General features: G+C 25.9%; 1 protein-coding gene across 8 annotated transcripts in view; it reads right to left on the bottom strand.

The window, feature by feature from the left end:
* LOC129969706 (inactive dipeptidyl peptidase 10-like) overlaps positions 1–17342 on the bottom strand; it is a 203563-nt gene that overhangs the window by 28989 nt on the left and 157232 nt on the right. For 7 of the 8 annotated variants that reach the window (XM_056084395.1, XM_056084399.1, XM_056084397.1 and 4 more), the window contains exons 2-14: positions 9981–10095; positions 8712–8810; positions 8271–8365; positions 7432–7506; positions 7278–7330; positions 7086–7164; positions 5106–5226; positions 4072–4241; positions 3780–3877; positions 3221–3347; positions 2556–2708; positions 1789–1868; positions 187–416 (exon numbers count right to left, since the gene is read on the bottom strand). In XM_056084395.1, coding sequence (XP_055940370.1) covers positions 187–416; positions 1789–1868; positions 2556–2708; positions 3221–3347; positions 3780–3877; positions 4072–4241; positions 5106–5226; positions 7086–7164; positions 7278–7330; positions 7432–7506; positions 8271–8365; positions 8712–8810; positions 9981–10095 — 1495 coding nt within the window. Of the gene's footprint in view, positions 1–186; positions 417–1788; positions 1869–2555; positions 2709–3220; positions 3348–3779; positions 3878–4071; positions 4242–5105; positions 5227–7085; positions 7165–7277; positions 7331–7431; positions 7507–8270; positions 8366–8711; positions 8811–9980; positions 10096–11944; positions 12192–17342 lie in introns of those variants that run through there. The other variant, XM_056084396.1, reaches the window with a different exon arrangement.

Raw genomic sequence — 17342 nt, 5'->3', positions numbered from 1 at the left:
TGGGAATGAATATTTTTTAGTTGTTGAAAATAAACTAACATTTTAACTTCCCACGAAAATGAAGTAAAGAATAATTAAGAAATTTCAGTTCAAAATAAACTGAAAAGATTTTAAAAGCATTTCTTTAAAAATTATTTTAAAAATAAATAAGAGGAATATCTATAATTTTAAGCAATTCAGGATTACCAATTTTGTTAGTCGCAGTTAAACGAATTTCTACTCTTGGAATTCCAGGTCCTAAACAATCTAGAATATAGTATGTCAAATTCGGGCTAAAATTGGCATCATTATACAAACATTCTGGGCTGATATCACAAGTAAAACAGGTAGTTTGCCTTGGTTTAGGATGGCTGTTGTCTGCTACACTGAAAAGATGTCTCTCACCTGGTTTGCCTTCAAGAGTTGTGATATAATATCTAAAATTAAAGAATTACTTATGTAGATATGTTAAAAAAATGATACAGACGTTAAAACTCTGATAAGACGATTTTAAAGACAAAATCAAAAGTAATGCAAAATTTATTTTGGGAACCACAGCTAGCTTTTAACATTATGCCATTTGGCGACAACACATTGACGCCCTGCAATTATTAACTGATCTAATGGTAACTAAAATGATCTTAACCATTCTATTGGCACCAAAGAAAAGAATTCCAATTAGATGTGTGAACAACACAGTGTGAGAATAATTGAAATCAAAATGATAAAAGTACTTTCTAAATAAATTCTTTTTACTTCAAATTTTCAATGCCTTTTTTAAATTCTTGTTTAAAAAATAATTGCTAACAAAAACCCAACCTTCAGCCAGAAAGCAATTTTTAAAAAGAATATAAATACAAAGCCCTTTTGATTGATAAAAGGGAATTACAGTAATTATGGACATTAAAGGTCTTTTAGTCAATGTTTCCGTTTTCAAATACATCTTCTAGAAGCATACGAAGTAACAGATTCAGATAAAAAATATAATTTTAAGCATCCATTGTACTATTTATATTGGTAAACAAAAGTTATTTAAAAATACAGAATTAATATTTACATTTTTAAGATTATTTTAGTATTATCAATTTTCAATATCAGAATTATTTTTTTAGTTACGAAAGAAATGCAAATTATCTCTGGGTTTTGAATGGATAACCAATGGGATAAGATAAGATGCAGGTATTATTCTGGCATAAGAACCTTTTATACAATAAACTGCAGTGAAGTTTAAAGTTCAGAACATAATTGTAATTTTGCATTGAAAATGAATAAAAAAACACATAGTTGGTGTAAAACCAGAAAAGGGGAAAGCTAAAAAAAAAAAAAAAAAAATGGACAACCAATGGAAATGTGATATAATCTATAAAATTATCTTACATAAGGTACAAATTATGACAGTCTGTTCATCCAAGATTAAAAGAAAACACAACTTATTATTATTTTTTTAAAATCTAAACATTTTTATTTACATATCTCTTTTAAGAGATAAAATAGAATACAAATATAAAACTAAGTAAAAGTCTGCTTTGAGAAATATTAAATGCTGATTGGTCATGATTTATTAATTACAATAGGACAATATTTAATTTATTTAGCACACGGTAAATTGGTAATCGGAATTTCATTACAGTTGAAAAATTATAAACAGTCGTATTGTAGATTCATATTTTTTTATATATATGCTTTGGATTAGTCCTTATTATACAGTGAATATTTTCAAAAATTAAGATTTAAAATGAGTTCAGATACAAAACAGTTGTATAGCAATATTGTTGAATGCAATTAATAAAGAATAGTAAATAAGCTTACAAAATATGCTTGCTTTCATCATGTGCCAAAATATATGCAGTATCAAACTTGCCACTTGTAAGAAAAGTTTTTGATCCAGTCTAATTGAAGAAGGGAAAAATTGTTAATCTTTTTTTGAATTTCTGAAATATATTTTTTATATTATACAAGAGATTGTTTAAGCTAATTGAAGTTTAAGTTATTTTAAGATTAAATAAGAAATTGTTAAGCTAAAAATTGCCAAGGAAATTTTATTCGAATATTTTGTTTCAAGCCCATTCTATAAGATTACATCTTCTATTAATTATTGAATGCAAAAAAGTTATTTAATAAAATTATTTTTATCTTATTTTCACTATTAGTCATTTCTTAATTTCGTTATAGTAAATAGTTATTTCAAGAAACATTAATATGTCTGGTGGAAGAAAAATATGTAGATTAGAGTAATTTTATGTCCCTCCAAAGTCATAAAAAGGAATTCAATAACCATAATTCAATAAAAAGTACTACCTAATTAAAAAAATTTAGCTGAAACTGAACTAAAATCAATATTATAAATTTTCAAATGTCCTAGCTACAGCTTAATTAGCTGAATGGATAGATATCTGTGATTTTAACAGACAGAATAACTGTAAATAACCATGTCTAAAAGTCTCCTAAATAAAAAAGAATATTCAGCTTTTCATTTTGAAAAAAAATTACCAGAATACTTTATATTTTGAAAGATACCAGATACTTTATATTATAAAATGGGGAATTTGAATAATAGAATGTAATAGTTTACATACCTTTACATCAACTTCAGCAATATGCCTGAAACGTCCAAGTTGGCCTTCTGGAGGACCAGGTAACCTGAGAAAATACTTTTTACCATCTGCTGAAAATATTGTTTTTGTAGACAGATCAACCCATCCATGTCCATGGCTGTCTTCTTGATAATTCTTCAAATATATATATTAAGGATACAGCAATCACAAAGTTTAAAAAATAATCAGTTTTTAGACCAAATACTTAGTAGCATTTAACAAAATAAATTTGATATCTTAAAAAATATTAATCATTGATTATTAAAAGGAAAGAAATATTACAGTATTATTATTGCAATGACTTTACTAAACTTTTTGAGGATGAATATTATTGTAAAAGAAAAGTATAACAAAAAAACAAAAAAAAACCTAAATTGTTACATTTCATTATGTATCACGAAATGGGAGTTATGCCAATGCTTATTCAGTATATTTAATAAAATTACAATGACGGCATTGTATATTTATTGAGGCTAATGAAGATAAAAAATTTAAAAAATTAGCAATTACAATTATTATTATTATATTACAATTATTATATTAGCAATACATTTTATGTCTTAATTGATATTAGACAGATTTCAATATAATGCAAATTTTATTTGTTTAGGATAGAATTAAAAAGTTTGAATATTATAATGGCTTACCTTTTTACACATCCAACTATCATTTTCATGACACAAGCTCACAATTGAAGAATTCTGAGCTCGTTTCAACCACACTACTGATAATACATCATTTCCAGCCCACTGAACTTCAGTAAAATAAAATTCCCTTAAAATATATATATAAGATAATATAATATAAATGCATAAAGAGAATTTAGATCAGTTCATAATTTTTAAATTCAAATTACAAGAGATATTGTTAAAACCATACATCGGAATGAAGTTAGAAATAGGACAATGAATGTTTCAGCAAGCATGTTTCATGTTAGTCAAAAAAATTTAGATAGTAGAGTTGCTTACTATTTGTTATTTAAGAAAGATAATAATAAATTGCAGTTTATATGATATGCATTTGAACCAAACTTTCATTGCACATTATTATTTATCTCATTTCATGATTTTGAATAAAAATGAAAATTTAAGGATTAATTGCTTTTACTAAACTTTTTATTCAAAGATTAAATTAGCATTTTAAATATAAATTTGAATAATACATGTTGCACATTATATTCAAATTAATAAATTCAAAGAAACTTACATGTTGTTATATTCTTTAGGAGGCTGAACTTTAGTAAGGTCTTTTGTAGCTGTTAAATCCGCAACCCATATGGTAAAATTAGGATTAGTTTTACCAGCCTAAAAAGAAAAAAAGTTTGTAAAGTAGCCAAATTAAAGAAAATAATTACAAAAAAAAAAAAAAAAAAATTGAAAAAGTTATTTGAAAAATTAATTTTATTTTTTAGGGAAAATAAGACATTCAAGGATATTTCATATAACATATTTAGAAAAATGATGAGAGCAAAAAATAGCGGGGAAATTTTATTACTTACCTTTGGATACCTTAAACTCATAAGCTCTGGATACACATTATTAACATCACTATAAGAGCCATAATGAGGATACTGCAATATGTCTACATCTGTGTCATTGAAACTAGCAAAGCTAAGTTTCTTTCCATCTTTTGACCACCAGATTGCATTACTGCTGCTTAGAATTTCTTCTAAAATGTAATAATATCAAACAATATTATATATAGAGAAATAATATATAATATATATATAATAAATATTTCAATCATGCTTGCTTTACTGAATAATTAGTAGAAATAAGACAATGATAAACGACACAAATGAGCATTTTAAGAATGAATTGAATCATGCTTTTCTTTATATGAGATTGTGTCAAATAAGCATAATAGCAAATTGCAGCACAGATGCATAAAATTTTAAAGACACAATGATTTATCAAAAGACTATACAAAAGGATGGAAGTATACACATTTGCTTATAAGAGGGAATCTACATCTTCTAGAAAAGCATGAGGTCAAACATGTACATAGCAGTAGCATTTATAAAAGTAATTTTCTGCTTTAGAGTTTTGAGTTTGAGTGGAATGAATACAACTTCAATAAGATCTATACCTGTTTTTTTTTATTTAATCTAATGAATAAATCCATAAAAGAATATAATTATGACTTTTTTTATTTAATATTCCACTGAGTCAAAATTTTCTTCCATTGAATGTCAATCTTAAAATAAATTAATAATCTTTTGAAAGCATTAATGTGTGTAATGCATTAAAAAAAGAATTATATAAAAAAAACTTGCCTTTTAAATAAGTTAAAGAAAACCTGGATAAGAAATTTATTTGCAATGTATGATAGCATGCAAGTATTTAGGTAAATATGATGTGCATGAAAAAAAAAACATTTTTTTTAAAAATAAAGAATCAAAAACATAAAACTGTGAAGCCATTCTATTGTGATTTTTAAGACATTCATAAATTATTGCATCTAAAATTAAATCAGAAACAAATATGAGAAGAAAACTAAAATTATTAGAAACATATTAATTATTTTTATTACCCTCATAAACCCAATCAGGAATGCCATTAAATATGATGCCATCAATTCCAGTTTTAGTTAATTGACGAGGTTTAGCATTAACATCTGACATGTAATAAACATCATTATCCAGAACATAAACCTAAAATATCAGAAATAAATTAATATAATAAGTAAATAAACTAATATTATATACCAAGCAATCAGATGTACTATATGTATTGCACTGATCATTCTATTAGTTGAATAACCTTCAGAAAGAGAAGAATGGAAATGCGAGTTATCCCATACATACAATAAAAATTACTAATGCTTAAATTCAGATTTCTTTATTTCTTAATTCATGAACATTGATTTTAAATGCATAAACTAAGTAAAAATGAAAAACTACACTTAAAGAAATAGCTTCAAAATGTTAGGGAAAAATTGAATGGTATCAATTGTTTTTGGGTATTCTTTTTTTTTTTAAATCTAATGTATAAATTAAAGTTGTAAGTATATAAAGCTGCACCAAAAGATTATGATGGATGTAATTAATCAGTTAAATAAAACCTTTGATTTTATTATAGAAATATAGACTTATTTCAAAAAAATAATAACATAAAAAATTATTTTTCCCCCAGACATTTTTGGTATCGTTTCTGTATTAAGTTTTACTATTTCGAAGAAAATTTATTAGCTATTATAACTGTTTTATATCCAAATAACTCTCAACTGAAAGATTTGTTTCTTCTCCTAAGTATAAATAATTGCTTGTACTGATAAGTATTTTCAAACACAGAAATAATTTCCCATGCAAATTTAAGAACATTTCATAGCTTGGTGTATAAATATTTGAAAAATTCATATGTCTCAACTTCCTTGAAATATAAAATGTATATTAATATGTAATGTATATTAATGTATATTTTAAAATCAAAACCATTCTATATCTCAATTTCCCACCAATTTTATATGATTCAGATGGAAATTTGTAATTTCCAAGGAAATTCTTTAACCATTAAAATCTCCCAACATTTAAAATCTGCAAACAATTTTAATTTTTATGTGTGTAGTTTGAGAAGTAATGTAATTTAACTTAAGGTAGATTAATAATTATGTATAGTGAAAACTTTTAAATATTTAAAATTTTGTTGTATATGATTTTGTTAGCTGGCAACAAGACTATTGATTATGAGCAGTGAAGTGTGGCAAGATGAAATTAAAACCTATTACTCATTTTATTGCCATATAAAATGTAAGACTGAAGATGAATTGTGTGAGAAGTGTAAGAATTAGTGCTGCACGTTTTCTTTTCTTTCTGTTATCCACATCAGATGAACTTAAAAATCCTGGTATAAAACAATGATCCCAAAATACTTCCAAAAGCATTTCTAGTCATTGCTAATCTTATCAGTAAATGAAATTAAAACCTTGTCTCTATATCTCCATCTAATATAGATGCTAATTGATAGACAATATAAAGATTCAATAATTAGGTAATTAAAGTTTAAACAAGCAGGGCATTCATAGTTTAAAAAATCATATGAAGTAAAACTTTATAACCATTCGCTCACAGATGGCAAAAATGCTGTACAATTTTTATTTATTTATTTACTTTTGTGGCCAGATTGGTATATATGTTGTACTACTATGCCATTAAGAACATCCTTTCAATGTGGTATAAATATGTTAGATCTCTAATTGTTCAGTAAATAGCATTAATTCCTTTTTAATTATCACAATACTGTCATGGACAAGCTTATAACTAATAAAAGAAACAAGAACAGACAATCCCATAAGCAGTTATCAGATAGTCGATTTTATTATTTAATGACTTAAAAAGAGGTTTCAGTTTTTCAACTAAAATCCTTTTAAGAGGAGATTTTGAATTTTGATTACTTGTTATCTAAAAGTAAATACCTTTCAGAGATTTCATACCATTCTTTGATTAGTTTTCAAATAAGCTAATTATTTTTAATCACTTTTTATATTAAAAAAAAACTAGTAAATGCTACTTACTAGTTGATTACCAGTTGGTCCCCAAGCAGCATACTGCAAGATTAACTCTGGAGTTTTAGGGAAAAGAGGAGCTAAATAACTGGAAAAAAAAATTACAAAAACTTAAAATTAATTCAAAATTTTTAAAGTAATATGGCCATATCTAATATTAAAAAAGGAAATTATTCTTTTATTCAACAAAATTGTACTTACTCATTAGTGATGTTATATAACAGGAAAGCTGCTTTGTATGTATGTCTAAAAATCTGCCAAATAATATAGGATTACTATAGCATTGTAAATATTGAAAGAGTATTTTAAGCTAAAATACTTTTAGCATTTTATTCAATATTGAAATGATGCTTACCCTTTCATATTTATGAGATAAAAGAAGGTACTGTCTGTCAGCTGAGAGTGAGTACTGAGATATGCTATACTGTCTCTAAAAAAAGTTAATAAAAGAAGATAGTAAAAAGTATATATAAGGTCTTAACAACTACATAAAAACACAAAATAAACATGTTGCTTCCCATTAGTCATTCATATTTTTTTTAATAAATTGTAAAAATAAGTATTTACCCTATGCTTGTGATGCTGAAATAAAAAATAATTAATTAATATACTTTTAATTAAAATTAAAAAAGACAATTTAAGAAATAAAGTAGTTTAAATAAAGATAGCAATAGGTATACAAATTACTTATACAATCATTTTTAATACATATATTCATAATTTTAAGCAAATTAATAAATAATCCATTACATAACAAGTTTACACAATGAATAAATTAGTTCTTAGATTGTTTGCTGATTCCAAATACCTCAAATGAAAAAAGGGAGGGGTTGCTCTGGAAATCCTTCATAATCCTTTTATGAAAACTGTCTTCATAAAAAACATTTATATCACATAGAATTTATATATAATTCTGAGTAATATTATTAATGTGCAATTAAATACACAGATTAGTATCTAGCAAATATTTGTATTCTTCTTAATACTATAAGAAGAATATCGTTATAATATACATAAAACAAGAAGTTCATTCTAAAATAACATTTGAAAATGAAGAATACTTTTAATATGGTTATATTTTTATAGCTATGTTATAAATATGTCTGAAGAAAGTTATTATTTTAACAATTTAATTAAGCCCCAAAAAAATCAAATGATTAAATGAAAAGATTTGCATGCAATAAATATACTTACAAATGTCGTATTAGACATAATAACTTGTTCAGAGTTATTTGTAGCATCGTAAATACCAATAGCACCATAAGCATCTTGAAAAACAAACTCATGATCTACCAAAAAAAAAAAAAAATGAAATGAAAGAAAAGCAATTTAAAAAGAAGGTTTTTTTTTAAAAAAAAATTTTTTTTTTTTATATTGTATCTACTATTATAATTAAATATTATTTTATATTCACAGATTATAACCACACAAAATAAGACAAACTGCTAAAATTTTATTCTCAAATTTAAAAAAAAAAGGATAAAATATACAATACTGTTAAAATTAAACTAAAAAATATTAAATGCATATAGTGAACATTTTAAAACAGAATTCCTATACAAAATGCAAAAGATATTACTAAATAATTTAAAATACTGAACAGTAATAGAATTATAAACAAAAACCTTAATTTACCTGATATCCAAGTACCATTAAATCTTCTATAGCTAAATTGACCCTTGACTACTTCTTCTAAAGATATTCTGCTTTTATTGACATTTGAACCTTTGTCACCTGAAAAAAAAGAAGATAAAATCATATAGATATCACAAAAATCAATATTTGCATGGAGTAATCATCTTTTTTTCTTATTATTAAACTTTTTATATATATTTGACAATTGTAATAAAAATAAGAAAAAAATTCAGAATTAAAAAACACTACATTATGTTTTGTTGTCGTTGTTGTTTTTATTACAACAAATACATAAAAAAAATTGCAAAATAACTAATGATGTTTGATGAAAAATTTTTTTATTTCCTAAAGTTTCAGATGCTTCTTTATTCACAATCCTACTCAGTAACTAATTAAACTATAATGCTAAATGAATAAAACTCAAATATATTTTCAGAAAGATTATGATTAGAAGATATTTCTAAATTTAAACAACAAAATAAACAATTTAACTCAAAATAAGTTAACAAAAAGATTAAAATTATTTTAAATATATCTTTTATAAAATATAAATAATTTAAATTTAACTTCAGTTTTCGCTTTTCTTTTTTGAAGTCGAAGATGTTATCAGTCACTTCAGATATCAATCTTTGAGCATTTTTAATATAAAAGAAATGCAATAAAAGATAGAATGTCATTCAGTGTCTTTCAATTACACAACTTTAAAAATACAAAAGAATATTGATTGAAGCTGATATAGACACTTTAAACCATAGCATTTCATAAAATACTCCTGCTATAAAAGTTAATTTTAAACAATTTTTTTAGAAATTGCTACAGTTTTTACCTTTTATAATCTTCATCTGTTTATAAATACAGTTTATTTATTATTCTTATTATGGCTAAACTTAGCAGTATTTTTCTCACTATTATAATTTTTTTATTTCTTAGCTCAATAAGTTCAAAATTACAATTTACATTAATTTCTGATGAAGCATCCTTATAATTCATAGTTTAAAAATCCTTGTAAAATGATTCTTTCAATAATTACTGACTTACTTAATAATCTTAAAATTCAAACTAACATTGAATCCTGTATTTTATATTCAATTATAACATGGATAAATATAAAAACAGTTTCCTGCATTATAAAAAAGTAAGATATTTTTAAAAATAATATATCATAATATAACATTTCATTAATTTTCTTTTAGAATTTTAAAATATGTTAGATTTTTCTGTTAAAATCATAATTGTCAAGAAATATTTTAAAAAGAATTTCTATAATACCTGGGGTAAGAAGCACTATAGCTGCAACTATAAGAGCACATACTACTACTATGACTAAAAGAGCTATTCCAATGCCCCGCCAGTTTTTTTGATCAGGACCAGAAGCTGCAAGTTCCTGAAATTTAAATAATCAGAAATAAATATTGGCCATGTTTTCAATAATAAAAGTATTAAACCCTAATAAAATAATGTTAATTGCAATTTTATAAATATTTAATTAAAGGTTTTATTTTAAAAATATAAATTAATAGTCAGTGCAACATTTAAACAATAACATACAATTTCAACTACAAAAATACTTAAAATTAAAACGAATATATATCTAAATTAGAAAATGACAAGCAAATTGTTTGTAAGAAAGCAACAATTAAATAAATGCCATTACAAGCAAAAAATAGCCAAAGAAACCATTTAAAATTGTTAAGAAAAATGTAAAATAAAATTAAATAATTAAAAATGGAAGATTTCAACAACAACAACAAAAAAAGACAATGCAAAAATAGAAGAAAAATTATATTACAAGATTAAAGTGCAAGTAATCAATATATTAATTAGTTATCTGATTTTAGTATTTAATAAAAGGAATATATTTCAAGAATAGCAAAAAGAATATAAAAAAATGAAGCATAATTTGTCAAAGCATAATTCAGCAGGATAAAATATAGTTAAGTGTTTCCCAAAATATTGTTAAACACAGTTAAAATAGCAATGCAATGATGCTCTATTTCAGTTAAAAAAATTTGCAAAATTTAAAGTATGCCATATCTAAATCCTCATTTCTTGAAAAATTTGACAAAAAAAGCTTATGATAATATACAAATATTTTTAAGATGCTTTAATGATTAATTTGGTTTCAAATAATTCATTGTTATATCTTTATTCATACTTGAATAGTTTGATAGAAGAAAATGCTTTTTTTTTATTTTGTTTAAATTGAAGGCAAGCATATTGCATGAAAAATAAACAACTATATGACAAAAAGAGTCATACCAGAAAAATATAGAAATTCAGAAAAATGTGAATACAAATTAAATAAAATTAAAATCACATCTTTTTTTTTTTTTTAGCTTTTAAATTAAAAGTTATACAATACTTAAAGCAAGGTTTCCTTCAAGTATTTCTTCAGATATTACAATAAAATTTTAAAAGTCTAAAACAACTTCTGAATCTAATAATTATATCTTCTAATTGTATTAAATGTTACTTAGTTAAAAAGGAGATTTTATATTATATTAAATATAGTCTATTATAGAAGTGCTTAAAAATATTTAAATAATAAAATTTCTTTACTTATAAATAATGAATTTTTTCAAATTCAAATAAAATAAATATTCACCAAAATAAAAATTTACTGAAATCTCTACCTAGATTCAAGTGTTTCAAGGAAAAGAAGATTAAGATTTATATAATATATTTTTTTTTACAATATTTATATCTCAACATTTTGTATCAATGGTAAAATTAAAGTGCTGTCACAAAATAATTATCTTAATATTATATTAGTTTCTTCTTTTCAGAAAATATCATTAAAATTTGAATTTGCTTGAAGAGATAAATTACATATTTACATTTTTGTAAAAATAACATTTGAAACAACATAAAAAAAAGATAATATTTCCAATTTTTCCTTTGGTAAAAATATGCCCATCCAGCAAATAATAAATGCATTTTTTAAAATTCTCAAAATGGGGAACAGAACAAGAGATCCCATCTATCAAAATGCGGAAATAATCTTGACAATACATTAAAAACAGAAGATAGTATTAAAATCAAAATTTTTAGAGTTTTTCCCTTAAGAAATTACAAAATGAAATTTTTAAATCCATGGTAATTTACCGCGTCTATAATATTCATATGATCATCGCAAATAACAAATAAGTGTCCCCTTTATTAACATATGCAACTGTATTTTCCTATCCCCATAGAGATCGACTATTCGATCTTGTAAACAACACAGGACCTACCAAAGACTCCTGCGGCTGCTGTAGAGCCGCATTATTCTGCGGCGGCGTTTCTCTCTGATCCAATTTAGCGTTGTTGGCCGTCATATCTTTTCCCGCCAAAACTGACCGCAATAAGAGCGGTCACGTTGGAATAGTTAGGCTTTTGCAATTTTACATCTTAAGATCGCGATGAAACGTCGTCTCTCTTTGACAGATGGGTTCCATCACACCATCTCCTCTCGCAAAGCCTTCGGAGGATCGGATAGAGGATCAACAAATAATAAGGACAGGGCAACCTTAAAGTGTCGCCAAAAGGCGCCAAGTTTGTCATCGATAATCTATACACCTGAGGATCTATCGTATTTGAATACGGGATGAATGAGGGTTTTGCAGTGAAAGGACGCTTTAAAGGAACAAAGAAATTTGGTGTTTGAAAAGGGAATTAGAGGCTTTATGAAAATTTTCGATCTAGTGGGTGGGACTTATTATAAATTTAAATAAGTATTAACAGAATTCTTTGAACGCAAAGTGCATAGTCTTCACGAATTAAAAATAAAATATATTTAAAGTATATCATAAAGGATCTGAACACAATATGTTATTTCTATATTAGAAAAACTGAAATTGATTATATTTATTATATCAATAATCAGGTAATTTTTGAAACGATCGACAGTATTAAGAAGGTATTTCTTAAACACCAAATTATAACCCTAGGTGGAGCCGCATGGAAAAATATTGATACATTTTTTTTTTTAAGTGCAGATGCAGAGCATGTGAAATAGAAGGGCTCGTGCAATATTCTTAGAAGAAAAATCATAATCAAAAGGAGCATTCTTCCCTCGTCTTTCTCGCATGCTTAAGCAATATAATCTTTTCGGATTCTCTTGAAAAAGTCTCAGTAAAAAAAAAAAAAAAAGAGAGAGAGAGAGAGAGAAAAATTAAAAGATTTTCTCAGTCTGTTGTTATTATTTATGAAATCTTGAATGGGGATTTAAAAAATTCAATTTATTAGTTTTTGAATTATAGTCAGTGATCATTCAAGCTGACAGCGCATAAAAATTAATTCTATTCATCTAAATCAATTATCTTTATAAAAATTAATATAGAGATTATTTAACTGAAAGCAACAGCATTGGCTTATTTTGCTCATACTTAAACTGCCATTCATCGTAGAAATCCAGATGGCAAAACTGCAATTGTAAGATGACTTTAGAGGTAAAAATTAAAAAAAGAAAAAAAAAAGAAAGAAAGAAAGACAATTTAATGTCAATCAATAATCTTAAGTCGAAGTCACTAGTACCGTCAAGTACACGTCAGAAATAACATTCTAGTTACCCTTTAAAAGGTTTTCAGTCACAATTTCCACGTGTTTTTATCCTTGAAAAGCCAACCATCTTCCATTCTAATGTTAGTTGTGAAGTTTCAGTGCAAAAAGAAAAGTGCAGTGGTAAATGATTGAATTAAGGAATAACAATACAAGAGACTCCACTGTGACATATTTTGATATTAATTTTGCTTTTGGCATATGATTCATTGTTTTTCCCCCCATATATCCTTATAGTTGGTACGCAAAAATGTAATTTCAGAAAAGAAAATATTTTAATCTAAAAAAAATAGTGCAAAATTAATTGATTTCTTTAAATAATGATTTAAATTATATGCCTTAAATTATATTATTTTGAGAAGGATTCAATTATGGTTTTATGCCTCAATTTCTGGTTTAATACTAGCATACTAATGCCTATATTACAAGAGGAAAGGGTATATGAAATGCATTGAAAACTACATTTTTTTTTCTTTCTTTTTAAAGGAAGAAAGCGCTTTGTTATTTTTAAAGTAACTGAAATATAAAATCTGTCGACCTTCTAAATTTTCCGCTGTGTTATGCATTCTTGACTTCCAATACAGATAATCACCCATGGAGTGATACCATGAAATAAAAGAATCAAACTATTCGTACAATGAGGAAAGAAAAATATTAATATTGTAAAGGAAGAAATATTTTAATACTTTAGTGGTACAATTTCAATATCACTAAAGTCTGCATTCCTCTATACCGATACTCTAAACAAAGGGAAAACAGCAGCATCTGTAACAATGATCGTTTTTCCATGAGGGCTGCAGAGTTGCAGCACTTCCTAATGTTACTTTTTGTCGCATTTTTCTTTCTTTTAATAGAATTTCCTTATTATTCTACTCAAAAAATTTGTTGCTCGTCGTTGACTTTTTGAAATTGAAAGCTGGACGATTAAAAAAAAATGATAAAAACCTAAAAACATTATATGCTGATTTGAAATTAAAAATCTTTTGTCTACTTATCGGCAAAGGGACTTTTCTTTTTAATTGTAATCTGTTGATAAATATTTTGGCAGCACTGCTAATTTCTCAGCTGATGAGTTGCCACAACATTTGTATCACCCGAAAGAAGTAATGAATAAAAACAGCTGAGGAAAAGTTTAGTTCTATTAAGTAAGAGATGTTCAAAATTTGAGATAGTATATTTTCACAAATATTCCAAGTTGACTGTTGAAGGACTGTATAAAAGATCACATATGAACTTAACAAATTTATATTTTAACATCTCATTTAACTATAAATTATATGCTTTGTGAAAATCATATTTGTTTTCAATTTTTTGATCTCATTTTAATTAATTGCATTTGATATTTTAATGTATTCTTAATGGAGTTGATTCTTCTTCTCGTGACATACCGAAATACTCAACATAAATCTAATTTTGAAATTTATTGCGCAATTTCTAGGAGGGAAACGATTCCGCAGGGCGGCTCAAGACAATATGTTTACAGATGCATGTTTTCAGTATGACTGAATTATGTGAATTAATCTTATTCAGACTATAATTTGTATAGACTGTATCTTTTCTATCTTGCTTTCGAAAGAAAATATCACCTTTGTAATACGATTATTGATAAGAAACAAAACTCTTTCTATTTTTACTTCCTCATTTATGAAGTGGTCAACTAAAAAGTATTGCAACAGCCTATATTAGCCTATAACAGCCTATTCATTCATCTACATATAATTCACTCTCTGAATTCTTTTGAATAGGTTTCGTTCTAAATTTGATAGAAATCTACCAATTTGTTGTAAAGAACACATACCAAATTTCATTAATCTAGTTCAAAGTTATTTGAGTTGTCTTATTCACAGACAAGCAGACCGAATTCTATAAATATGTTTTTCGGTTTCAGAGAACTTTGAAAGTCGAAAAATCATGAAAATCTCGAGTTCGAATTTTTTGACGATTATAATACTTTCTCCTTTTATACTTCGTATACAAAAAAGTAAAATAAGCATGCTTGGATTGAGATCCAAATGATACCCTTTTCACAATCTCTTGCTTTTCATTTAAATTAAAAGGAGAATAATTCTGAATTAAAAGGAAAACAAAACGTAACATTTATATTCCATTGCATATTTAACATGTCCTTTTCAGTTAAGAGATTCATCAGATACTGTTGAAATGAGAATTTTACAAATTTTGTGCCTTACGGAACGAGCGAATTCTTTTGTCGTTATCTCTAGATAATTTATTAACTCAATTTGAGTTCCCAAATTAACAACTCGTTCCAGAGCTACACAAAGAGGTAGTGAGAGGGACTAAAAACCAACAGAACTTCACAAATTCAATTAGAACATTAAAAGAATTTACAACACTACCAATCTGAGTATTCTGTTTTTCCCCAATCTGAAATGCATTTACTTTCGGTGAAATACAGAACAAGAAACAAATCATCACATTAAAGAGAGTGCATTTTTATGTATAGATTGGTTAGAAACTCGCCAATGTATGAAAATCAGTATTCCTTTTCAGAACATGGAAAGAAAAAGGGAAAAATGACAAATTTCGATCATATCTATATTTCAAAACATGGAAAAACGAAAGATGCAAAACAAGCTATAAAACTGCTTTGTTTTTGCCTTACAAATGTTCTTTTTAGAAGCTTTAATTAAATTGGCATTCGGGTGTTTATAAAAATTCTTAGTTTCTTTTGCAGTCTTATACCACTCGCAATTTATAATTAATATGAATCATAACTAAGATTAAAGTGATGAATTATGTTTAAATTAGAATTACTATCTATGCCTGTTGTTCATTTTTGGAACTTTATGCTTTTTCGTTTTCTTGTGTTCTAAAACGAATCTTAACGAGATTAGGTGTTCTTATAAGTACTTGGCAGTAAATCTCTCCTTCATAACAACAGAATCGCTAACAACATTGTGTAGAAAAGAAGGAAAAAGTGCACGAGTTCACTGCAGTCGTATTTATCATAATCCTATTGTGTTTGCTCTAAGTCTCTCCCAGAAAATGCATCCGTCTAACCGAAATAGAAGGTGAGCTTCCAACTCATCAGAGCTACGCTGTATTCATGATTTTTCCTTGGAAAATATTTTTTTAGTATAATTTGAAATTAAACAAATCATCGTTTTCATTATACTCACGTTTTGAGCTACAATACTCATTATGTCGTTAATGCTCATTCAAAAGTAAAATATAAACTAATAATAGCAAAAGAATAGTTGTTTTTTTACTGACATTTTCTAACCGTGATTTAGAGATAAAATTAATATTCAATTTAAAGGCAAAAAATACTTTATTTTGAAGTGATTTCTAGCTTAACCTTCCCATCGCCCATTCCATTCTCTTCGCTTTCCCCCTCCTCCATTCAAGACCGCACTATTACTATTGTCCTACACTGACTTATCTTCATCTAAATTAGAGATAGAACAAGAGTATAAACTCGCGGCCCCCGGGTTGCTGCGGCTGACAAAGAATATCTTGGCAGTTCTACAAACATTAGAAAAAATAATAATTTTTTTAAATTAAATATAGCGCAATTTCATTTTTAAAATCCTTAATTAAAATTAATTATGATTAACGAATCACATTTTCTCGACAATGAACAATTTCAAACCTTTAAAATGAATTTCAAACATGGTTCAAATAGTCCTTGGGGGAAAAAAAAAAAAAAAAGCTTCTAAGGGCAGTATTTTTTTTTCTTCTTTTTTTTTTTTTCGATTTTCTTTATAAATATGAATGAGTGCATCACCATTTGCAAACAGAGAATGCTGTTAGATATGAAGATAATTCAATGAATGTCAGATGTCTGAATTTTACAAATATTTGTTAATGAGGGTTACAGAAAGTTAGTATGTGAAATGATTTCCAAGTGCGCAATCAGTTCCCATCAGAGCAAATAATTATTTTTATTTTATTGCAGAATTTTGCCTCTAAGTTTTAAAATTAATCTTAGAGGACAAGATATCCTTCGAAATCAGAAATTTGGTAGCAGAGTAGAGATGACAAGAATCAGGAAGATAACATGAATTTTACTTGTTGTCTTTGTAATTTTTTTACGGTGTGTTTAAATAAATTTACATATGTATAAAAATA

This window comes from Argiope bruennichi, chromosome 5 (genome assembly GCF_947563725.1).
Source record: "Argiope bruennichi chromosome 5, qqArgBrue1.1, whole genome shotgun sequence".
NCBI lineage: Eukaryota > Metazoa > Arthropoda > Arachnida > Araneae > Araneidae > Argiope > Argiope bruennichi.
The sequence above is the reverse complement of the archived record's forward strand: the minus strand, read 5'-3'. Positions and strand labels throughout refer to the sequence as shown.